General features: G+C 56.5%; 5 protein-coding genes across 5 annotated transcripts; 2 read left to right on the plus strand and 3 right to left on the minus strand.

The window, feature by feature from the left end:
* Positions 1–3,894: 3,894 nt before the first annotated feature.
* On the plus strand, positions 3,895–9,590 carry BDZ83DRAFT_749992 (chitin synthase; the record flags this gene model as incomplete). The annotated part of the gene is made up of 3 exons (XM_060513857.1): positions 3,895–4,205; positions 4,253–9,510; positions 9,559–9,590. The coding sequence occupies 3 exons, from the start codon at positions 3,895–3,897 to the stop codon at positions 9,588–9,590; spliced, it is 5,601 nt and encodes a 1,866-aa protein (XP_060367496.1).
* Positions 9,591–9,875: 285 nt separating this feature from the next.
* BDZ83DRAFT_649559 (ubiquitin-activating enzyme E1 1) lies at positions 9,876–15,380 on the minus strand (the record flags this gene model as incomplete). The annotated part of the gene is made up of 10 exons (XM_060510292.1): positions 9,876–10,194; positions 10,251–10,519; positions 10,586–10,806; positions 10,947–11,034; positions 11,120–11,305; positions 11,351–11,609; positions 12,106–12,839; positions 12,889–14,884; positions 14,923–15,299; positions 15,375–15,380. 10 exons carry the CDS (start codon positions 15,378–15,380, stop codon positions 9,876–9,878), a joined length of 4,455 nt encoding a protein of 1,484 aa, XP_060367497.1.
* Positions 15,381–16,835: 1,455 nt separating this feature from the next.
* On the minus strand, positions 16,836–17,631 carry BDZ83DRAFT_749995 (FKBP-type peptidyl-prolyl cis-trans isomerase; the record flags this gene model as incomplete). Its single annotated transcript, XM_060513858.1, has 6 exons — positions 16,836–16,863; positions 16,945–16,986; positions 17,077–17,097; positions 17,187–17,247; positions 17,364–17,428; positions 17,507–17,631. 6 exons carry the CDS (start codon positions 17,629–17,631, stop codon positions 16,836–16,838), a joined length of 342 nt encoding a protein of 113 aa, XP_060367498.1.
* A 1,350-nt stretch (positions 17,632–18,981) lies between these two features.
* Positions 18,982–20,365, plus strand: BDZ83DRAFT_204897 (uncharacterized protein). The gene has a single exon (XM_060501669.1). It carries the CDS (start codon positions 19,436–19,438, stop codon positions 20,279–20,281), a length of 846 nt encoding a protein of 281 aa, XP_060367499.1. The 5' UTR covers positions 18,982–19,435; the 3' UTR covers positions 20,282–20,365.
* Positions 20,366–21,451: 1,086 nt separating this feature from the next.
* Positions 21,452–21,995, minus strand: BDZ83DRAFT_749996 (uncharacterized protein; the record flags this gene model as incomplete). Its single annotated transcript, XM_060513859.1, has 2 exons — positions 21,452–21,530; positions 21,601–21,995. The coding sequence occupies 2 exons, from the start codon at positions 21,993–21,995 to the stop codon at positions 21,452–21,454; spliced, it is 474 nt and encodes a 157-aa protein (XP_060367500.1).
* Between the last annotated feature and the right edge of the window lie 1,413 nt (positions 21,996–23,408).

Below are 23,408 nucleotides of genomic sequence, written 5' to 3' on the forward strand. Positions count from 1 at the left end.
TCTGGGAAGCTCGTCAGTATGGAACACCAGGACGAGGCTTGGCTCCATCGATACTTGAACAGAGACAGAGGTGCAACACGGCCAAAACCAGATTCGAACCCAAAGGAAAACGACGTGGATCCAAGTGCCAACCACCCCGGGTGATCAGGATCCAGCTGGAAGGGCCCCCAAGAGCCCGTCTCCACGAGTCCACAGTCGTCAGTCGCACATCCTGTGGTGGCCAACGAAAGTCCCGGCTAGCCTGGCAACGACTGTAGATCTGGCCGCGGGCAGTCCTTTTCTTGGAACAAATACGAGCCCATGGAGACGAGAGTCGGCCCACCCATCCGATCGCACCGTTTGTCATTTGGTGCATCAGATGTTGCTACTGTTGCTCCCTGCTGAGAGAGGAAGTGCATGCCGATGCGAGAGCGGGTGTTTTCCAAGCGTCTGAAGGGCCAAGCAGGATTTCAACAAGTCGGTGCTGGCAATGGCATCACGGCGTGCTGCAGCGTAGAGGCTGCTGCGTAGTAGTGTTGTGCTCCCCTGAAAGTAGTATTGCTGGTGCCGGCAATACTCTATCGGATCCACGCAGGTGCATCTATTGACTCGGTCATGGCGACCGTGATGGAATTGTGTTGTGATCATGCATAAGCTTTTGAGCACAACGTCGTAAGCGTCCGATTTTGCCTGCAATGTAGTGGCGGGTGCAGCAACTCTCGCGGCAGGCTAATGGAGCTGTGTATCTACTTCGTACATAGGGGATAGATGGAGGGCGGTGCATTTTGGTGTTGTTCGTATTGAAGCACTGAGCAGTGAGAACATCTTTGTTGTTATCGCCAATTGCCGCTGACAGGGCCACCTCAAGCGGAGCCGCGATGGCGGGTGCGAGAGCAGACAGACTCGAGTGTGACCCGCGACCTTCGTGTCTGTTGCTGACAGCGTGATCATGGAATCTGAGCCATTGGTCAGCGGAAGAGGAGAGGGTCGGATTTGGCTTGGCTGAATGGAGCGGAGTGGTTGGTGGTTGGTTTGAATGACTGGCATGACGGGGTCTCGGCGTGAGGCTGTGCCCTTGAGCGCCGCATTGTTGTTGTCTTTTTCCCTATGGAGCGTGTGAGTGTGCAATTTTTACGTTCCCGCCAAACACAGGGTTTTCTGCTTTACCTTGATTTATGGACACACGCTATGCCCGCAAGGAACCATGAGCCCCATTATCATGTGCTGCAGGTCTTTTTTTGGACCTTTTAGCGGCCGATGGGAACTCGCCGGCTGCTTTCAGATCCAATGGATTAATCCCCATGCTTTTGCAATCTGCATCGGTGCCCCCTTTTTCTTTTCTTTCCTTGCTGAATTTTCTCTGGTGGCTCACTGGTTCTTCATCGAGTGTCTCGCCCTGCATGTCCAGCCTCCGGGAGTGTTCAGACTGCAAATGAGGACTTTGAGGTGTCCGTAACAAGAATAATGAGGTCGCTGATGACCAAGGTACGTTCCCTCGGATCCATAAGCACCGACACCCCGGGGAACGCGGCTGCACAATTGATCCGCACTATTTGCACTGTACGTACATGTACCGCTCGGAAGTACCTCCCGTCCCATCCACATGTCCACAATTCTCTTCTCTAATTGAGACGACGATAATTCGAGGTAATCAGCCCGCCTCCTCCACGTCTGCCGCCCCAGACCACAGGGACATGCGCGGCTTGGACCGTCTGCCGCCTGCCATCCTAACATCATGGATGAACCGCAGAATCCTGCTCATCAATCATGCATCATGCTCGATATCCAAACTCAAACTGCCTTGAAGCACTACACTCCAACGTGCTGTCAGCCACAGCCGTGTAAACAAAGAATTCTGCGGGACCCGAATTGCTTTGTCCCAGAATAGGGATGAGACGCAATTACACGTTGCATTCCTCGAGACGCCGGGTCAACAGCATCATTGATGACAACATTTCTCTCCACGCACCGGTCCGATCAGCCAATCTCGCCCGGGCGGAGTCGACCCGTTGGCTCTCCCTTGAGCCATCTCAGGATCTGAAGGCGGCCGATCTTCAGGCACTGGCCGCTGGAACGCAACAGCCTCAGCGTCTGTGGTCTGCTTGTCCTTCTTGTATTATATCAGCGCTCCCATCGGCTGACATGGATGCAGCAGCAGCCCGCGCCCTCCGTTGGCTGCGCTCATCGGGACGAGAGTCTAGCGGCGCGCTGGAAACCGTCGGCCAGCGCCAACGTCCAAGTGGTAGTGAGTAACACGGCGCCGTCGAGTGTGAGGTGATCCATCATGGCGCCCCGGTGCCAGCAGGTCCCCCGTCAACGGCCCCGGAGCACAGCAGCTGTGTACTGTTCAAGCTGGCTGCCCAAGGTACCGGTATTCGCGGAGAAGCACGATGTTGGGGCGCCACCGCACCAATCCGTCCGCTAACAGCCACCACAAGGTTTAGGGATTGTTGAACAGACTTCCGGCGGAGCGGACCTTGATTTGTTGTTTCGACCACACTTTTCGCCTCTGCTTCTACGATTCGATGCTACCTGTTGGGGACAAAGTTGAGGGCTGTTATTATGCTCTTGGCATCGACTCGGGACCAGGAGAGAAGCGAAATACACACCGTGATGCGAGACGCGTGCATTCTTCATGCTGGACGATGCCCTGGCCAGTGCCAGCTCTGCATTCTCAGCAGAACCACTGGCACTCGCCCCTGGTACCGAAGCCCGCTCAATGTTGTCACAGCCAGGCTGCCAAGTCGCGTCTTCATGGTTTATGGGAATATGCGGAGACCACTTGCAGCCTTTGGACCAACCCTTGGAGCGCGGTTATGGCCCTGATGATGATCGGTCTCCTGAATCCACGTCTCCTAATGATCTGACTATATACTGCGTGGACTGCGTACGTTCGCAGCCTGGTGCCATACCGAGTCTTGTTGCCCTCGCGCAACACAACAAGCATCATTGCACAGAACGTGCTCCATGTCGAACAAGCTCAAGAGACCCCGCACAGAACCGCTGAAAATACAGGGGAACGCAAGGAATATAGGAGTCCCGCGGAGGAAATGACGGGTACAGGGAAATACAGTGTAATGTGGCTTCCGCGATGAGAACCGAGATCAGGGAAAAAAGGAAGGGGGAGAAAAATCGAGAAGAAATTCGAGCAGGGGGGAGGGGTCTGTCAATTTCGTCTTCGCCGGCGACACCCCTCGAGGCCACAGCTGCCCGTACAGACGGGAGGCAATGCTTCAGGCAGCTGATGTCGACTCCTCGGGCTTCTCAACAGCCCACAGTGTGTGGGTGGTGCTGTGGCACAGAGTTCGTATGGGCGAGTCGTGCGTCTCGTGTTCGTGTCGCCCGCCGGACCACCCTTCGCGTGAGAGCAGCACTTTCGGTACCCAAAGAAAACAATCCCCTTTCCTGGTGCCCGTTGCCCACCCCCCTCCCCCTGGTTACGCTCCCTTACCATACTGCGGACTGCGTACTGTGTAGAGAAGAGAGAGTGAGGGAGACCGCCGACGGCGAGAGAGCACGAAAAATCGGGACGTCCTTGACCTTTGCCAGCACTTCACCAGCGACTACTTCGTTCGTTTTGTGCCTCGAGCTTTTCCCACCTTCAGCCTCGCTATCCCAAATCGCTGCTGTTTCCGAATCCTCAATTCCTCTTCCTCACTTCTCCGTGCACACTCGTTTCCTAGTCTGGCAATTTGTACATCTCCTTTCGTTTGGGTTTCGGCCAATCTCCCTGTTTACCTACTACTATCACGACTAATCTGAGCTCTTTGACGGTTAATCAACATCTCAAGACTCTTCTTTCTACACGACGAATATCGACCCCCCTTTGACCAAAGCCTCTCGTTCGAAAAGCCCCGCCATTGACTACACTTCGCGTATCTCGAGCCCATCGACGTTGGCGTCGTCGTGCCCAACATGGCGATGAACCTGCCTCCCATCGGTGGGAGCGGCGGAGGCGCTCACACTCAACCTTCTCTACCCTCGCTACCCGCACATTCACAATCAGACACGCAGTTGACGGCACACTTGGCCAGTCGTTTCCACGTGTCGCTACCGACTGCTCGCCTTTCGTCCCACGCCCTCATCTCTCTCAACACCTACACGTCTTCCTCAAAGGGTCCCGATGGCGGCAAGGAGGGAAGCGCCATGGGCGGCGCCGAGGACATCGCGGACCGGGCATGGATCAGATTGGGTCACAGATCGGAGAACCAATCCGTCGTGTTTTTGTATGTGACGTTCTGACAATATCAAAGGCCATGGCTAACGAGAATAGGGGTGAATCCGGCTCCGGAAAATCAACCATTCGATCTCACCTCCTGACCGCGTTCCTCGGCAAGTCCTCCACCCCTCTGTCGACCAAGGTCTCTCTGGCCGCCTACGTCTTTGATACCTTGACGACGACCAAGACCGCCACTACTCCCACAGCCTCCAAGGCCGGTTTGTTCTACGAGCTGCAGTATGACACGGCTACCACGACCAACCCGGTCCTGATTGGTGCCAAGCTGCTCGACCACAGACTCGAGCGTAGCCGTATCACGGATATCCCGACGGGAGAGCGTAACTTCCATGTTTTGTACTACCTGATGGCCGGCACCAGCGCGGCCGAGAAGGCCCATCTTGGATTCGAGACGCCGGCCGGCGTTGCTCAGAAGAGGTGGAAGTACCTGGGTCACCCGACCCAGCTCAAGGTCGGTATCAACGACACGGAAGGGTTCCAGGTTTTCAAGAACGCCCTCAAGAAGCTCGAGTTCCCTCGCAGTGAGATTGCCGAGATCTGCCAGGTCCTGGCCACGATTCTGCACATTGGCCAGCTCGAGTTCGAGACGACGTCCGACACGCAAGCCCAGGGTGACGACAGCGGCGGCTTCTCCCACGAGGGTGCCCAGACCGTCACGGCCGTCAAGAACAAGGATGTCCTTACCATTGTCGCTGCCTTCTTGGGTGTCAGCTCCCAGGACCTACAGACCACTCTCTCCTACAAGACCAAGATGATTCACAAGGAGAGAGTCACCGTCATGCTGGACCCCGCCGGCGCCCGCTCGCACGCCAACGAGCTCGCCCGCACTCTCTACTCGCTCTTGGTGGCCTACATTGTCGAGTCCATCAACCAGAGACTCTGCGCACCCGAGGACAGCGTCGCCAACACCATTTCCATTATTGACTTCCCCGGCTTTGCCCAGCAAGCGTCCACCCACTCGGCGCTCGACCAGCTGCTCAACAACGCCGCCTGCGAGGCCCTCTACAACCTCACCCTGCAAAACTTCTTCGACCGCAAGGCAGACATGCTGGAGAACGAGGAGGTCAGCGTGGCGGCCACGAGCTACTTTGACAACTCGGACGCCGTCAGGGGTCTGCTCAAGCCTGGAAACGGCTTGCTCAGCATCCTCGACGACCAGACACGCAGAAACCGTACCGACGTGCAGTTCCTCGAGAGTCTGCGCAAGCGCTTCGAGGGCAAGAACCCGGCCATCACCCCCGGCTCTGCCAACACCAGACTGCCCGGCAGCAACTTTTACACCGAGAACACGAATGCCCTCTTTACCGTTAAGCACTTTGCCGGCGAGGTCGACTACCCCGTCAAGGACATTATTGAGGAGAACGGCGAGGTCATTTCCGGTGATTTGCTCAACATGATCAACTCGACCAAGAGCGAGTTTGTCGCCCGCCTCTTTGGCCAGGAGGCCCTCAAGACCGTCACCCACCCCAAGGAGAGGTCGACGGTCATGCAGGCCACCATCAGCTCCAAGCCTACGAGGGCGCCCAGTGTCATGTCCCGCAAGACCACCAGGACCGCTCGCAACCAGCGCCGCATCCAGCAGTACCAGCAGCAGCAGGACGAGGCTGCCCAGGACGAGCTGGACAGACTCAGCGAGGGCAACTCGCAGTCTGGCGGCAACAAGCTGCAGGCGTCGGAGCAGGGCGCCTCTGGTCAATTCCTTGCGTCCCTGGACAACGTCACCAAGTCCGTTGCCGACCCCAGCAGCAACTCGTACTTTGTCTTCTGCCTGAAGCCCAACGACCGACGCATTGCCAACCAGTTTGATAGCAAGTGTGTCCGCACCCAGGTGCAGACATTTGGTATTGCCGAGATTAGCCAGCGCCTGCGTTCGGCAGACTTTAGTTTGTTCCTCCCCTTTGGTGAGTTCCTCGGTCTTGCCGACTCGGACACCATCCTTGTCGGCACCGAGAGGGAGCGTGTCGAACTCGTGGTCGAAGACAGGCACTGGCCCGCCAACGAGGTCCGTATCGGATCGACCGGTGTCTTCCTTAGCGAGCGATGTTGGATGGAGGTCGCCCAGCTGTCGGACGGCGCCTCTGCCACCGGCCGCTACGCCTTGCCATCCGACAACGGCGACGGCCTGACTCCCCAGGACACCCCTTTTGCCGCTTCCAAGGAGCGCCTGCTCTCTGCCGGTGGCACGCCTCTGCTGTACGGCGAAAAGGGCAAGGGCGGCTACTTTGGCGGCCAGGACGGCTCCGATGCGCGGTCGGAAGCCGGCGTCTCCGCGTTTGGCGGTGGTGACATGTTCAAGAACCTCGACACCCGCGAGCAGATGGCCGAGCGCGGCAACGAGAAGAACCTCGAGGAGGTTGAAGAGTTCAAGGACAGCGCCAGCCGTAAGCGGTGGGTGTTTATGGTCTACCTCATGACCTGGTTCGTGCCGGACATTGCCATCCGCAAGATGGGCCGCATGCCCCGCAAGGACATTCGCGTGGCATGGAGAGAAAAGTTCGCCATCAACATGCTCATCTGGCTCTTCTGTCTCTTTGCCGCCTTCTTCATTGTCGTATTCCCCAAGCTCATCTGCCCCACCCAACACGTCTACAGCGCCGAGGAACTGTCCTCCAATGACGGCCAGGACGACAACTCGGCCTACGTCGCCATCCGCGGCGTGGTCATCGACCTGGGTGCCTACGCCCCCCGCCACTACCCGCCGTACGTTACCAACAAGCAGCTCAAGAACTACGCCGGCAAGGATATCAGCACTCTGTTCCCCGTCCAGGTCAACGCTCTGTGCCAGGGCAAGGACGGCTCCGTCGACCCCCACGTCACGTTGGACTACCGCAACACCAACCTCACGGGCTCCGCGCAGCTCACGTCGACCGACCTCAACTTCAAGTATCACGACTTCCGCTACTTCACCAACGACAGCCGTCCTGATTGGTACTATGAGCAGATGATCATGCTCAAGTCCAACTACAAGAAGGGCACCGTCGGCTACTCGCCCCAGTACATCAAGACCCTCGCCAACAAGCAGCAGAACATTGCCTACATGGGCGGCCGCGTGTACGATCTCACCCAGTACATGAACGGTGGTCTCAAGATGCAAGCCAAGGCGGGCGAGTCCGTTCCCGATGATTCCTCCCTCACCAGCTTCATGGACGACGCCGTCGTGCAGTTGTTCCAGGGCAAGTCGGGAACCGATCTCACGGACCTCTGGGAGAAGCTGTCGCTCGATACCGCCGCCAAGAAGCGCATGAAGACGTGTCTCGACAACCTGTTCTACGTCGGCGACGTTGACACGCGTAACTCGGTCCGCTGTCAGTTTGCTGAGTACCTCGTCCTCGCCATCTCCATCATCCTCTGCGCCATTCTTGGTTTCAAGTTCTTGGCCGCGCTCCAATTCGGTGGCAAGAACGTGCCGGAGAACCTCGACAAGTTTGTCATGTGCCAGATTCCCGCCTACACCGAAGACGAGGAGGCTCTTCGCCGTGCCATTGATTCCGTCGCCCGCATGCATTACGACGATAAGCGCAAGCTCCTCGTCGTTATCTGCGACGGTATGATTATCGGTCAGGGCAACGACAAGCCGACGCCGCGCATCGTGCTCGACATTCTGGGTGTTTCCGATACCGTCGACCCCGAACCCCTCAGCTTCGAGTCGCTCGGTGAAGGTCAGAAGCAGCACAACATGGGCAAGATCTACTCGGGTCTGTACGAAGTCCAGGGTCACATTGTCCCGTTCATGGTTGTCGTCAAGATTGGCAAGCCGTCCGAGGTGTCCCGCCCCGGTAACCGTGGCAAGCGTGATTCTCAGATGGTCATTATGCGTTTCCTCAACCGCGTCCACTACAACCTGCCCATGAGTCCTCTCGAGCTCGAAATGTACCATCAAATCCGCAACATCATCGGTGTCAACCCAACGTTCTACGAGTTCATGTTCCAGATCGATGCCGATACCGTCGTCGCACCCGATTCCGCCACCCGCATGGTCGCCGCCTTCCTCAACGACACCCGCCTCATTGCCGTGTGCGGTGAGACGGCGCTGACCAACGCAAAGGCCTCGTTCGTCACCATGATCCAGGTCTACGAGTACTGGATTTCCCACAACTTGACAAAGGCCTTTGAGAGTCTGTTTGGCAGTGTCACCTGTTTGCCCGGCTGTTTCTCCATGTACCGCATCCGCGCCTCCGAGAGCGGCAAGCCCCTGTTTGTCAGTCGCGAAGTCGTCGAGGCCTACTCGACCATCCGTGTCGACACGCTGCACATGAAGAACCTGCTCCACCTCGGTGAGGATCGATACCTGACGACGCTGCTGCTCAAGTTCCACAACTCGTACAAGACAAAGTATACCAACCGCGCCCACGCCTACACCATTGCGCCCGATTCCTGGTCCGTCTTCCTCTCGCAGAGACGTCGCTGGATCAACTCGACCGTCCACAACCTCATGGAGCTCATCCCCATGTCCCAGCTCTGCGGTTTCTGCTGTTTCTCCATGCGTTTTATTGTCTTCGTCGACTTGCTGTCCACCGTCGTCCAGCCCGTCGTTGTCGCCTACATCATCTACCTGATTGTCACCGTCGCCCTGAACCCCAGCGTGGTGCCGGTCACGGCTTTCATCATGCTTGGTGCCATTTACGGTCTGCAGGCCATCATCTTTATCGTTCGCCGCAAGTGGGAGATGATTGGCTGGATGATTCTGTACATCCTGGCCATTCCCGTCTTCAGTTTCGCCCTGCCTCTGTACGCCTTCTGGCACATGGACGACTTCAACTGGGGTAACACGCGTGTCATTGCCGGCGAGTCGGGCAAGAAGATTGTCATTTCCGACGAGGGCAAGTTCGACCCCTCTGTCATCCCCAAGAAGAAGTGGGAGGAGTACCAGGCCGAACTCTGGGACGCCCAGACGGTCCGCGAGGACGCCCGCTCCGAGGTCTCTGGCTACAGCTACGCCACCAAGGGCCAGGTCCCCGTCTCCGAGTACGGCTACCACAGCCGTCCCGGCTCCATTGCCGGCGGCTACGCACCCCCGAGGGCCCCCGGCATGGGCTACGAGCAGCGCAACCACTCGCGCATGTCGCTCGCAGCCTCGGACGCCGGCGGCAACCGCAACAGCCAGTTTGGCGGCTCCCAGTTCTTCTCCCCCGAGGACATGGTGGGCCTGCCCAGCGACGACGCCCTCCTGGCCGAGATCCGCGAGATCCTGCGGACGGCCGACCTCATGACCGTCACGAAGAAGGGTATCAAGCAGGAGCTGGAGCGCCGCTTCGGCGTTCCCCTCGATGCCAAGCGGCAATACATCAACAGTGGTATGTCTTTCGTCCATGGTATTTGAAGCACGTGCTAACTCTTTCTAGCAACCGAGGCGCTGTTGTCTGGTCAATTGTGATCAGTTTAAACTAATTTAATGCATCATTTCTGGATTGGGGACACCAAAAAGGCCGACTTTACGTCGACGGATCTCTTTTAGTTTGACTGGGGGGCCCGGGAGGAGCATGTTATTTTTGAAATATAAAACGGAATTTAGCATAATACTGGATCAAGTCGCCCGGGCAGACAGATGTTGTTATTTGGTTTGGGACACCGCATGGCGGATGACTGGAGTTTTAGCATTCGCGTCAGAGTATATATATCATTATTGAAGACAGTTCGTATTCAATTTGTATCGTATGAACTACTTGCTAGCGGCCGGCACCTCCTCGTCCAGGGGCAGAATGTGCGGCAGAGGACCGACGGGGCTGATGGAGAAGGGGTTGATCTGGGTGTGGCTCTTTGTGTAGTGCCACTTGATGTGCTCGAATTGGGTTGTGTCCTTGAAGGCCGGCACGTTCCAGTACAGGTTGCGCATCCACTTGTGGATGAGGGGATACCCGGAGCGGATGTCGCGGATGTTGCACTTGAAGTGCTGCACGTAGACGGGCTGTTTTGTTAGCACCAGATCATAATTGCGTGAGGAGGTGAGGCTTACATCAAATCGGATGATGGTCACGTATCTGTCGGTACCGAGTCAGCAAAATACCAAGACTGATCTACAGAGACGTCAACTCACAGCCTGATATCGGCCTCGGTAATCTCCTTGCCAAAGTAATACGGCCCCTCGGCCGCCGTGCTTTTCAGGTGCGCCTCCGCCTTGTCGAGCGCCTCGAACAGGGCGACGACGTTGCGCTCGTAGGCCTCCTGCGTGGTGGCGAAGCCGGACTTGTAGACGCCGTTGTTGATCTTGTCGTACGTCCACTCGTTCGCCTCGTCGATTTGTGCGCGGAGGGATTCCGGGTAGAGGTTGACGTTGCGGTATTTTTCGTCAATGAGGTCGTCGAACTGGTTATGTTAGTTCTCGGGGTCACTTTCCTGCGTTCACGGTCCACAGTGAGGATCATGACACACCTCCGTGTACAGCATGCGGATGATCTCGCTGCTCTCGTTGCTGACAATCGTCTTGAGCTTGGTGTCGTAGAGGACGGGCACGGTGAAGCGGCCCTCGTAGCCCGGCTCCGACTCGAAGTAGAGGTCGCGGAGGTGGGTGTAGGACTCGTGGCCCGGGACGGGGTCCGGGATGACGTGGGCTCCGGGGATGTCCTTTTCGTCCTTTGTCACGAAGCGCCAGCCTGTGTTGTTAGTCTTGTTTTCTGAGGCGGGTTTTCTTCTGTTGGGTGTTGGTGTTCCGGCCCAATGAGCAGGTGAGATCATTGAGATGAGATGTGTGTTTCAATGAGATAACGAGAGGAAAATCCAAGGGGTGACCTACCCTTCTCGCCAAGGTGCCAATGAACAACAGAATAGCTGATAAAGTCCTCGAGACCTTTAAGCTGGCGCGTAATCAACGTCCGGCAAGCCTGTTCACAAGTCAGACGAACTCATCCTTATCTTTCTCACATCCTCATCGACACTTTCAGCGAGTGAGAAACAGAGACAACTCACCCAAGGACACGCATAGCTGACGTAGAGATGATACCGCCCCTTCTCAGGCGCAAACTTGGCGCCCTCCTCGCGGGAGATGAAGTTGCGGAACGAGCTCTGCTGACGCTTGAACTCGCCCGACTTGTCGTTGGGCTTCACCCAGTCTGTGACTTTGCCGGCCTTGTATGCCTCACCGTCAGCATCTTTCTGTTCATTCCATTTTCATCGTCATCAGAGCCTGTGGGTACACACCATCTTGCTTGGTTGATTCCGTACAGCACTCGTGTGAAACTGTACAGATGCGCTCCTATCTCGACCGAAACGCGGGACGGATGAGAATGCGCGGACGGGTTGGTGTGTATGCAAGTACAATGTTCTCCGTGTCGTCGACGTGAGAGATCTCGTGAGACGAGTGAGTGCAGGGGTACCAGTGTTCATGAAGTACTTTGTCGTTGACGTGCGCTGAGTGAAGGTGCGGGGTGGACGGATGAGCCTCTTATACGCCAATAGTCTAGATAAGGTCGACAAAGCCAACGCCCTAAACTACAATCAACCGCGCGGGCAATCCACTTAGTCCCAGGGTTTACTTCCAAAGCAGTGGATCGAACGAGTTGATTTGTCGCTCAATGCTCTCATAAACTTATCAAATCTACAACTGCAGCTTACCTTTACAATGTTGACTCGCAGACCCCGCGGCTACGCTAAGGCAGCTTGACGATTCTAAGCAATTGCTAATGGTGACGTAAACCCGGCGCTTCCCCACGCTGAGCCGCCAGCGGCAGGGGTGCTTACAAATGTCTGCGTTAGCGGCTGCGGGCTTAGTAACGCCCTCGACATAGGAAACCACTACAACACACAGAGTACACACATAGAGTAACAGTGAAGAGCTCTATTCCGTGATCCTATTGCCTATTTGGCTGACCACAGTTTCTGGCCATTCTAAAACCCTGCGCTTCTAGCCTCGCCAAACGTGGCAGATATCATCAATTGCACACGGCCCCGCTTACGCCATCTTCATCTTGATGTAGGGAACCTCGACGTCCTCGCCGTCCACGTCCTCGGCCACCATCTCGAAAATGACCTCCTTCTGGTGAGCCGGCACGGGCTTTTTGGACACCGTCTCGACAAGCTGGCTCAGCTTGAGGTTTTGGCGGTCCTTGAGCTTGGCCGGGGGGAAGAAGCTGGCGTACAGCAAGCTGACGCCGGAGCTGAGCATCGAGATGGTGAGGCCCTGCTTCTCAAAGTGCTCCAACAGCTCCTTGAGTGTGATGTCGTTGACCTCGAAACGATCCCAAATCTTGTCCAACTTGACAATACCGTTGGGGCCCTTGAACTCCACCTTGGGGCTGGCAATGGGCTCGCTGAAGCCGAAGAAGGGCAGCGCCAGGTTGATGAAACCGTTCTTGTACTGCTCAATGTCGTCCTTGCCATCAATGACCTTGTACAACTCCAGAATCACCAGGCCCGTGACGAGCGCCGTCGTCGTCGCAATCGCCGGGATGATCTTGCCGGCAATGAACTTGGTCTTGTGACGGTCGGCCTGCTCAATCTTGTAGTTGGCCGCGCGGAGGTTACTGCACGCCGTGATGAAGTCAATGTGGTGGTTCGAGTCGTCGTCCTTTTCAAAGTCCACAGGTTGCAGTTGGAAGCCGGCAAGCTCGTTAGGCGAAGGGAGGCTGCCGATGAGCTTCTGCAGCTCGTCGTTGTCGTCAAAGGAGCTGCCCGCGTCGGCGTTGGGGTCCTACGTATGTTAGTTATCTGCATATGTACTCCATAGACTATGAACTCACAGGATCGCTGTCGTTGGCCTGGATCTTGACACCCTCGGCGGGTGAGAACTCGGGCACGATGATGTTGTCGAGCTCGCGCAGGTAAATGTCCTTGGAGGTGCCGGGCGACTTGATGTTGTAGTTGAAAGCGTGCAAGTTGGCGGCCGCCACGACGAACGCAAAGTGTGTGGGGTTGTTGGCGTCAAACTTGAGCGGCTCAGGCGCGCGCTTGGGACCGGACCAGAAGGGGGTGCCGGTCGACGTCGTCGAGTCCTTGGGGAAATTGTGCAGGAGCTGCTGAATCTTGTTGTTGAACTCCTTCTCAAAGAGAATGCGCGCCCACGCAACGCAGTCCTCAAAGGTTCGCGGGCGGTCCGTCGTGAGGTAGTCGCGCAGCGTCTCGAGCGTCAGCTTGGCGCTGCCACCCTGCTTCAACGTACCCTCAATGTAGTTGGGCTGCGTCAAGTACAGGTTGACCGTCGAGGGAGACGTGACAAAGAGGTTCTCAAACATGTGGTCCTTGGACCACGCAATCGTGTGCTCAATCTTGTTGGGGAAACTCTTGACGGTGCACATGGGGAACTCCTTCTCAGGGGGGTCCTGCGAGGAGGAGTACGACTCGGTCAGATGGGGGAGGACGACCTGGGTGTTGCCCTTGGTTCCGAGCGTTCCGCTCTCGAGGAGCGGCTTGCGGAAGAAGACACAGCGGCGGTCGACGTACGTTCTGGCCTCGACGTTGTCCAGCGCGTTGGTAACGCCGTCGAGATTGCCCCAGAACTCCTCGTTAAAGGTCTCCTCCGTCTCGGGACTCACGCGATCCTTGAGGCACACAATATGGCCGTTCAGGTCGGGGTTCATCGCCTGCACGGCCTCGGCAGCGCAGTCGCTCTTCATCTTGCCAACATCCTTGGGGCGGAACAGGAACTGGCGGTTCAGGTTGCTCTTCTCAATGGAGTCCATGTCGGTGACGGTGATCTGACCCTTGGGGCCGGTTCCGAGACCGATCATGGCCCAGTTCTTGAGCATCTCACAGCCAATGGCGCCGGCTCCAACGAGGAACTGCCGCAGGTTGGCAATCTTGTCCTGGTACTCGCGGCCAAAGACGACAATCTGGCCGTCGTAGCGGGTGCCGAGAGGCTTGCACAGCTCGGCGGTGCGGGCGGTGCTGGTCGGCAGAGACTCGAGCGAGTCAAAGTACATCCACTGCTGGATGGGCTGGAACTTGCCCGAGACGGCCTTGAGGATTTCCTGCGCCGCGATTCCACCAAACAGGGCAGCCATGGCGTTCAGGTCACCAAGGGACTGGTAACTCAGCTCCTTGAGGAGCTTCTCGTCAAACTCCACCTCGACGCCCTCTGCCTTGGCAAACGCCTCGGCGGAGCGCAGAATCACAGTCGCATCCGCGTCGTCCAGGGGGTTCGGGAAACGGCCCTGGCTCTCCACAAAGGCATGCAGGGCCTGGAAACCCAGGTGAAGCTGCTGAGGGCGGTCAAATTTTGCAAAGTCTGAAATCATGAATTCGGGCTCTTTGAGCGCGGCAGAGAAGCTCTTGAAGTTGATCTTCTTGGGCATCTTGACCTGCTGGTACAGACCGCCGCGGATGTACTGGCCGAGACCGGAGACGTCGCCGATGGAAAAGGTATACGGGCCCTTGACGGTAATCTTTCGCGGCTCGCCTCCGTTGAGCTTCTCCATGCCCTCGACTTCTGAAAAGGTGACATAGTCGCCGTCCTCGAGGCCGTGGCGGGTCTCGTCAAGCGCCGAAACCAGGCCCTCCTCGTCGATGCCCGCAATGATGCCGGTCAGGGGGGCCTCGCCGGTCGGGTCGATGACGGTGAAGTCGGCGCCGAAATCGCAGAAAATCGAACCGAAAAGACCAAAGGTATCGGCGGCCACGACGTAGATGCCCTTGGAGTGGCAGTAATCGCCAATCAGCGCCTGCAGCTTCAGCGGCAGGCTGGTCAGGACGACGACCTGGTACTTGTCAAACTGGGAGAGGTTCTCGCCCAGGCTGTCTCTGTTAGCGTTGTCTCGTTAGAGGGCTTCTACACTCACCTTGACGACTGATGGACCTTGACGGGGGTGTATGCGTTCAACTCGGCGACTCTCGGGGCGGTGACCTCATCTCTCGGCTTGCCCACGTCTTCGGGGTGCAAGAAGAACTGTGAGGACAGGTCGGCGAGGGCGACCTGACCGGGGTCGTAGAGTGTCAGGCTCTTGACGCCGGCAAGGGCAATGTTCTTGGCGATCTCGACACCCAGGCCCTTGAGACCGACAATGAGGACGTTGGAAGCGCCCATGCGCTTCATGGCCTCGTGGCCAAGCACATAGAGCTGGCGACTGTAGAGCGACTCATCGATCTCGGTGTTTCCGACGACGGAGTCGTCGACCTGCATGCGGGTCACCAGGTCGACCTCTGGTAGCTTCTTATCCTAGGGAGTCTCCAAGTCAGCGGCGCGATGCACGATGCGGGGTATGTAGACGGAGGCGATACGGCGACGACGTACAGCCATGGTTTTCTTATTGGGATCAGGTGTCTCCCCGTCGGAGAGTTTGCGCTTCCCCAGCTTGACGATGCCGGACCGGAACGTCGTTTGCTATGACGTGGAGGGAAACACGGGCGGCGGGTGGGACGATGAAGCTTCCAACCCCACCAAACAAGGACGTGTGTATTCGTGTGTTTCGTATCGTGGAACCGCGGATGGTTCTCTCGTCGTTCGTCAAGGGTGCAGAGAGGCTGTCGCTGCGTATCGTAGAGAGGTAGTGAAAGAATGCACCAGGCAAGAGTCGTCGTGTTGCAGTTGATGTGGTTGTGCAGGAAGAAAGAGCAGCCTCGTTTCCGGTGATGTAAAGGTGGTCGTGGAGCCCGGATGTGGAGGTGTCGACGAGGGGCAGGGGTGCGCCTGGGTTACCTCACGTAAGGCGGGCGATTGGCGCTGTGAGGTAAAGGGAAGCTCCACTGGCCGATTTCTAAACATTGCCCCTCAATGCGTTCAGTGGTGAGGAATAAGGTACCAGACCAAGACAACTTCAGCCAAGGTGAAGCAGTGTCGTTCGTACTGTGTGTACGTGGGTATGTGGCACTTTCACATGGTCCAATATGTACAGAAACGAGCACCTACTCACCGCACCGTACTCAGTCACTGTGTGTCATATTCTCCGAGAATCTACCGAGTTCCATCACCACTTGAAGTCGACCTAACTATGAGTCCTAGGCTTGGCTCTTTGGTTTGAGTAGGATATTCGAGCGCAGACGTTCTTCATGTTTCTTGTCTGTAAGGTTTGTAGTAGTGTGTGCAATATGCTACTATATTGCCCAATGAAGTTGAGTATGGCAACATGAGGATGTGGACATTCGTCAATAAACGGAATTAAATCAATGATTTAAATAGCAAATAAATTCAAACACAACATCCACCAACACATTTCAGACTCATTGAACTGTTCGAATGAAAGCCAATGCATCTGCCATCATGATTCCGATTTTTTTAGGCCCGAAAAGTCCCCTACACGTGTGGAATGGCGAATATCATGTTCCAAAGCCTCTCTTCACCTAGGCAGCGGCAGCACACCATGCCCAGTCGTGTTATAGTCCATAGAGTTTGTATCTACGTCTCTTCATAGTCATCAACGAGCACTCATACAAGAATACAATAGGGATCCCCATTGGAAAGAATTGGCGATGGGACAGGCCAAATCACATGAGTACGTGTATCACCAGCACCGCATGCCGTGTGACGTGGGCACCGCCCCAGACCCCGTCGCGCATGCGATCCGGCAGCTACGCAAAAACATTTCACACTCATTGGCAATAAAAGATTGTTATGCGGCAGTTGAAGAGAGTATATTTGGGTCCGAGTACGTTCTGGGAACTGTACTCTCCACCCTGCAAGGAAGGCCGAGTGTGCCTACTCCATATCGTCTTTCCAGCTAACCACTTGCGCGAAACGAAGCAAAGCTTTGATGCTTTACTGGACCTTCTTCAGCTCAACGTCGCTGTAGGGTTTGGTCAGTACCGCAGTCGTGGACGCCTTGATGCTGCCAAACAGCGATCATCTCGCACAGGGTCAAACTTACAAGATGAGGTCGGCGTTGGGGGGAATGTGGCCGGTGAAGCCGCTGTTGGGTAATGAAATTAGTATCCATTGGTCATGGTAGCAACAGATGCCTGGCATAGCCTAGGCCCTGTTCATGGTGAGTATGGCTTACCGCTCGCCGTAGGCGTAGTCACTGCGAAACACACGTTAGCCAAGTTCATTGTCTTGCCGTACGCTGTACAAAGCCATCCCACTGAGGACTGTAGGACAGATGTTCCTTACCTGGTGATGTCGAGAGTAGCCTTCTCGCCAACGTTCATCTGGGTGACACCCTCATCCCAGCCTGCGGTCATGCGTCAGTGAGCATTCGGTTTTGCAATACCAACATCGTGTGTGTATTCGAAAAAGTCTGAGGAGAGGACAGCAAGGACGTATGCGAGTGTCTCGGTGCAGACATACCCTTGATGACCTGGCCGACGCCAATTCTGGTGACAAAGTCGCCGCGGCCGACGGAGGAGTCGAACCTGGCAATTGAAGCACTCGTTAGCATGGTATTGAAGGAGAGAACTGCGCCGGGCGGGGTAGTGGGAGTGTTTGCTCACTTGGCGCCCTTGTTGTCGGGCTTGGAGGTATCCTTGAGGAAACCGGTGTACTCAATGGTGACGGTCTGGCCGGGCTTGGGGATGGCGCCGGAGCCGGACTGGTGAGTCGTCTTGGTAACACCCATTTTGTCGGTTGTGATTTGTAAAGTGATTGGAGTTTGTGTTTGTGGTGATGTTGGTGGGAAAGAATTGCAGAGAAGGAAGCTGAGGAAAGCTACTGCTTTAAAGACAAGGGCAGCAAAAGCAGGTAAAGGGAATCCAAGTGGGGTTGACGGAGGATGGAGGGGTAAAATCGCAGAGGGCAGAGGGCAGTGGTCCAGTGGTTCGGAGGGGGGGGGGATGCAGCCTGGCGCTCTAAATAGTTTCGTCACCTTGCGATGGGAAGGAGCACCTTATGGTACCTTACGGTGAGGCAAGGGCCGCCCCATGTATCTATTTCGTGTACCTACTTTACACCCTAGGTTTGACGGTACTGAGGAACGAGGGGATATCGAACCGAACCAGGCATTGCGACAAGCTGCCCTGACGAACGGGGGAGGTCGACTCGCGCGCATCGCCTTGCGTGGGTGAGGTGCTCAAACCAAATGGAAGGGAAAATAGGTACTTGCCGCCCCAGCCAAGGGAGCCGATGACGAACCCGGGCCCTTGGTCGCGGAGACTTGTAAATGCTGTAACCTTTTGCCTGCGTCGCGCCGAAAAGTCTACTCCTCGCCTGGGTACCGTTACCAAGAAACAGAGTCCGCCGTGATGGGCGATCCCGAAGCCAAAGGTCCCCGCCCAGGCGAGCAGAGGTACCTTGCCGACCCCGCCAAACGACCGGCTGTGCCTTACGTCAGGGCGGCCTGTCAGAACAGCAGGCGCAGGCGGCAGCGGGCAGTTCCTCAACACCCTCAACCACCAGACTTTAACCTCGAGCGTCCAACAACTCCCGGGCATCCTCGCTTCACCTTGCGCGTAACCTTTCCAAGGTTCCTGACCTAGGTAGGTAAAGTACACGGGCACTGCTTGGTTGGACTGCATGTGCGCGTGTACCTGGAAGAAGCTTTGTCGGGTTGTATCAGCGCGACACAGCACTGGGAATACCTGTCACTACATGCTCAAGAATAATGATTAAAAAATCCACACAAAAAGTTGGCAATGGCTATCGCAACTCTCCCACGCACCCCCGGTTCGATTCAACCACACTGTGGCTTGCGTCGATACTTTCACCTTATCCATGTTGCTCACCTTCAAGCAAGGTACCTCAGATGCGAGTCACATCATCTCACCGCCCAAGCACATACCGTCAATCCGGCTCTCCCACGTCTGGAAAAGCCCCAAACGTAGCTAGCCGTCGAGATTCGGCCGCTCGCGCTGATCCTGCCGCTGCGATCCATGGTTCCGCCGGGTTTCCATCGCTTCTGACTGGTCATCATCATCGCCGTCGCCGTCCTCGCCGCCGCCTACGCAGCATTGCTGTTGCGAACTTGCGTCTCACCCCGATTTCTCCGCTCCAGTCAAACCTACCTCCCGTCGTCCCCTTTGTCAAAAGGCTGCATCGCGACGTGCGAGAGTTGCCCCTCGGGCAGACTAGCGTCCAAGCGCTAATACGTCGTCCTGCAGCAAGCCTGCGAACGAGGGGTTACGGCTTTGCGGCTTTGCAGCTTGCCCCAGTTCTCACCTCCCGGCCCTGCGCTGCCCCTCCATCCCACTGCGCTATTCGCAGATCAACGCTCGTCCAACCAACCTGGTGTCACTCGCTGCCGCCGCCACTCGTCAACGTCCAACGCCAACCCGAGATTTCATCGTCGGCATCCAACTGCACTCAGAGGTGTCGTTCTTGACAAATGCCGCCCCGTATGTCTCTCGGCCACTCGGCCGGTTTGTATATTGTCGTTGGTGTCCCACGACGCCACCAGCCCTGCCACAAAATGACGGGGGACGTCGAAAATGACAGGAAGCGGACCCCCACCGCGTCTGCCAACCACCTCCATTCTATCCCGCGAGAAAATGCACATCGCGGTACACGAACGGCAGAAAAAGAAAAGATCAGGTGGATTTCGGCCGGCTGGGGCTTCCTCGCGGAGGCGTCAAAATCGACGCAAATGCTCCTTGGTCCTTGGTCTTGGGCGGCGGGCACACAATGTGACTGCTCATATCCGTCCGCCATCCGCATATGCATCTTCGCGGCTTTCGCAATACCGTTCTGGTTATGCTTGCGAAGAGCCCGCCATTCATTGTCGTCAATCTAGGGCTAGACTGACAGGATCCCGAACTGCTCCACGGGCTCGCGGCGGAATACATCCTGCAGACCCGGCCCCGATCAGTCGTCAAGGTGAGAAGACCGAAAGCGTCCATGCATTGCAGAAAGCAAGCCGGGTGAAGTTTCCAGGGCAGCGGATTCTCGCCAATGAGTGGCTTCGCAAGCCGTGTAATGGATGCTGGACACGGCGGCTGCAGCCCTCGACAAGGTATATATCTTCATGCTTCCCAATACCGTCCGATCTGCACCTTGTTTGCTCCTTTTTCGCATCAAGCCGGTGCACTATGATCGAATGTAGCAGATTCGGCCACGATCGAGAGACGAATGACATGTATTTCTGTCGTGCGTCACATGACCCTGATGAACTGCTCAACGCATCAACAGCCACAAGCTTGCCCACAAACCTGAAGTGCAATAAAAGGGTGTCGACAGAGCACTGTAGCCAGTTAGACGCGCTTCTGTTCTCATGCTCGCGGGTGGTACATGGCAGTCGCTGCCACTCTGTCGACATGAACGCAATGAGGCTCCGGTAGTCACCGTGATGAAGCTCGGCCGGGCAGATACCGGGCAGATGCCGGGACTACGGCCTCGGCCGACCGGCCATCCGCTCCGTCAATCTCCACACCTACCGGAGGCACCGGCGTATGCCGCCTTCCTCTCGGTGCCGACTCTCTAACAACTCGGCCATGTCATCCGCTGACGCCTCCAATTCAAAGTGCATACCATATCTAACACGAGCGTTGTAAGATATAGAGTGCCAACGAACATGATGAAATGATGAGATCCCTACCCCCGAAGTCCTCGATGCCACAGGCTGAACAGCGCGTCGCAGAAGAAATTAGTGGCCTGGCCGAGTACGAAATCCTCGCACGCAGACGACAGGGAAACACGTGGCTGAAGCGTCCGGTGCCACAGCAGCCCTCTGGACGAGCCTGCAGCGGAATCCCTCATCCCCATCACATTCCAGCATCGTACTCTGGTGTCATTTTGAAACACAGTGTTGTTCTTTGCCGGTGTCGGGGCGAGGCTGCCGCAGAGTTCATCCCGACATCTCAGACATGACACCTGTGCAGCATCACCCGCGAATCGACTCTGCGATGCTCAGCGGGCGGGAGCACGTGCAGAAAGACACGAGACGAAGACTCAATGCGTGAGAATGCCTTGGTCGTCATGTTAGTCCTGGTCTCAAGCCTAGTCAATCTTACTTACCTAGGGCTGCATCAGATTCCCGTGAATGCTGCGAACGGCTGCGGCTCACATCCCAGAGACAAGGCCAAACACCGGCGAGGATCATAATATGGCAAATACAGCGAAGATTTGGCTGCTTGGAACGGAAGACATTGGTCGGTAATATGAAGCTGCGGGCAATAGAATGATCGGCAGGTAAACAACCCCCCTTCACTTTCAGAGGGAGACTGACAAGCACTCCCCAGTACATCTTGAAACACCTTGAAAAAATGCTGCAATGGGTCCCTAATTCGATTTTCCAGCTGTCCAGCATGTTACCAGGGTTTCAGGGTGTGTAGCCCACATTCTCAGGTGCGGCAAAGCCTCGGGAGCCAATCCGTAGAGGGAGAGAGAGAGAAGCAGCCAGCAGGTCGCACTAAACAAAGCAGAAGGCGATTTCGAAGCAAGACACAGCGTTGCGTGGGTAGCCGAGACGCTGGAGGTGACGAAGGGGTCTCGAACTCTTGATGCCGTGGTCATAGCGTCTCCCTGGACGCCGCCAGGAACTGAAATTCGTCACTCTTGGACTTGGAGATTGGGAATGAGAGCACGTAGCTATTCGAGTTAGCTCACGAGCCACGCACACGCCCACGCCCACGCCCACGCCGTGCCTTGAGTACCTGACGCACCAACGATAGCGCATGTCTTGGTAGTATTTTGACTCAGCCCGGTCCGCTCGCTAGCGATGGTGGCACGCGCGAAGTTGGCAGACTGCCAGACACAGTCGATGCCGTTGGAGCGGGAACCGCCACCGGGACTCGGAGCCGGAGCGGCAGCTTCAGTCTTCAGAAGTGTACTGCCCACGGATACCGCGCCGCCAGAGAAGCAGCGATTGATGTGACTCCATTCCGATGCCTGCTGTGGCTCCCGCCCAATGGCTTCTAGAGTGACGGGTGCCGATGGAAGAGACACTCTGGCACGTTGATGACACCGCCGCTTCAAGCTCGACGATGTGACGCGACACAACACGAGACGGGCCGGACGGCAACTTGCGGATAGGCGAGGAATGGGGACGGACATGGCTGTGAGCCTGTGGCAGAAGAGCAGAGAGACAAGGCATGCGAGTGCTGCACAGCCTCAATCTGTCGTGTATTCAGGAGCGCTGTTCCACCGACCCTCATTCCCTCCTCTCAGGGCATCGCTTCAGGATGCGATGGGAGAAGACTTGGCCAACGCTGTCCTGCACCTGTGACGACACTGGGGGGAAGGACGAGAACTGAGCATGGGCCTGGGCACCGATTCCGAGCCCTGGGCTTGAGTTCCACAGAGTCGGATAGAGGATTCGTGTCACGGCCATTGAAGCCCTTCGAAAGCCAGTACTCCGTCTCGAACAGATGATGGGGCTCTTTTGTGCTGATTACGTTGTCCCAAGGCTGACGTCTGAGTGTTCCTGCGGCCTTGAGCAAGGAGTCGCGTGTGCAACTCGCGTGTAACTGTAAACAATCCAACTGGCCCGGCATGTATCCCGGTGCGCGAACTCGCAGAGCCTGAAAAAAGGACATGTCTAAAGAGAGGGATAAAACAGCAATAAAGCTTCGATTTTTTTTTTGCTCTTTACCCACGTGGAGAAACACACCATCAATGGACGTTGCAGGGTGATCCTCGATGGCTGATCAGAAAGGGCGAGACCATTCGCTGGGCCTCTGTCCCCCCCGGTGCGTTCTGATCAGAGCTTTGCGTAACTGGATGATCGGCGGAGACCAACCCCACTTGACGAGTCGCAGAGATATTGACGGCGGCCGGTTTGCCGGTACTGGAACAATAACACACAGCTGGCAGGTTTTCCGCCAGCCCTCTGCGTGGCTGCGCCCTCGTGCCAACTGTACGGCAGCACGAGCATCGAGAAGGTTTTCGAATTCTGCACGAAATCGGGACTCAGTGTTGATGGCTGGTATTGATATTCCCAAAGCCTGGGCCGTTGTGCATCGTCGTCTCGCTAGAGCTCCAAATCTCGTCTGTGGCGTGCGTTGGTGCGGTTATGATTAAAGGCTCAAGCCCACGTCCATCAACGGGACATTCGAGACAAGCTAAGGGCACCGGCGTCGGCTCCCATTGGGCGCGTGTTCTCAGCCATCCACACTATCGCATGGGGAAGGTGGAAGTCGAGCAGGGATAGCGCCGACGGGAAAGGGACGAGATCAGGACGCTCCAACGGTAGCCCTGCTGGCGAGCGGTACGAGCGCCTCCAACGAACGGTACCTCAAATAAGCGGGTTTTGGGCCTGTGATCGAGTATCCGCTTTGTATCGTGTCGTTCCATGGTCCTCCGATCGAGGACCAACAACCGCCGCTTGTTGGAACTCGGAAGCGTGCTGAGCACAACGCGCGTGTCGCCAACCCGCCGTTGAGACGCCAATCGAGAGGCACTGGCATGGCGGTTGTATCGTTGGCACTCGACTCTGATGGAACGTCGAGAGTGATGAGAGAGTCAAGT

This window comes from Colletotrichum acutatum, assembly GCF_030867785.1.
Source record: "Colletotrichum acutatum strain CBS 112980 chromosome Unknown BDZ83scaffold_24, whole genome shotgun sequence".
NCBI lineage: Eukaryota > Fungi > Ascomycota > Sordariomycetes > Glomerellales > Glomerellaceae > Colletotrichum > Colletotrichum acutatum.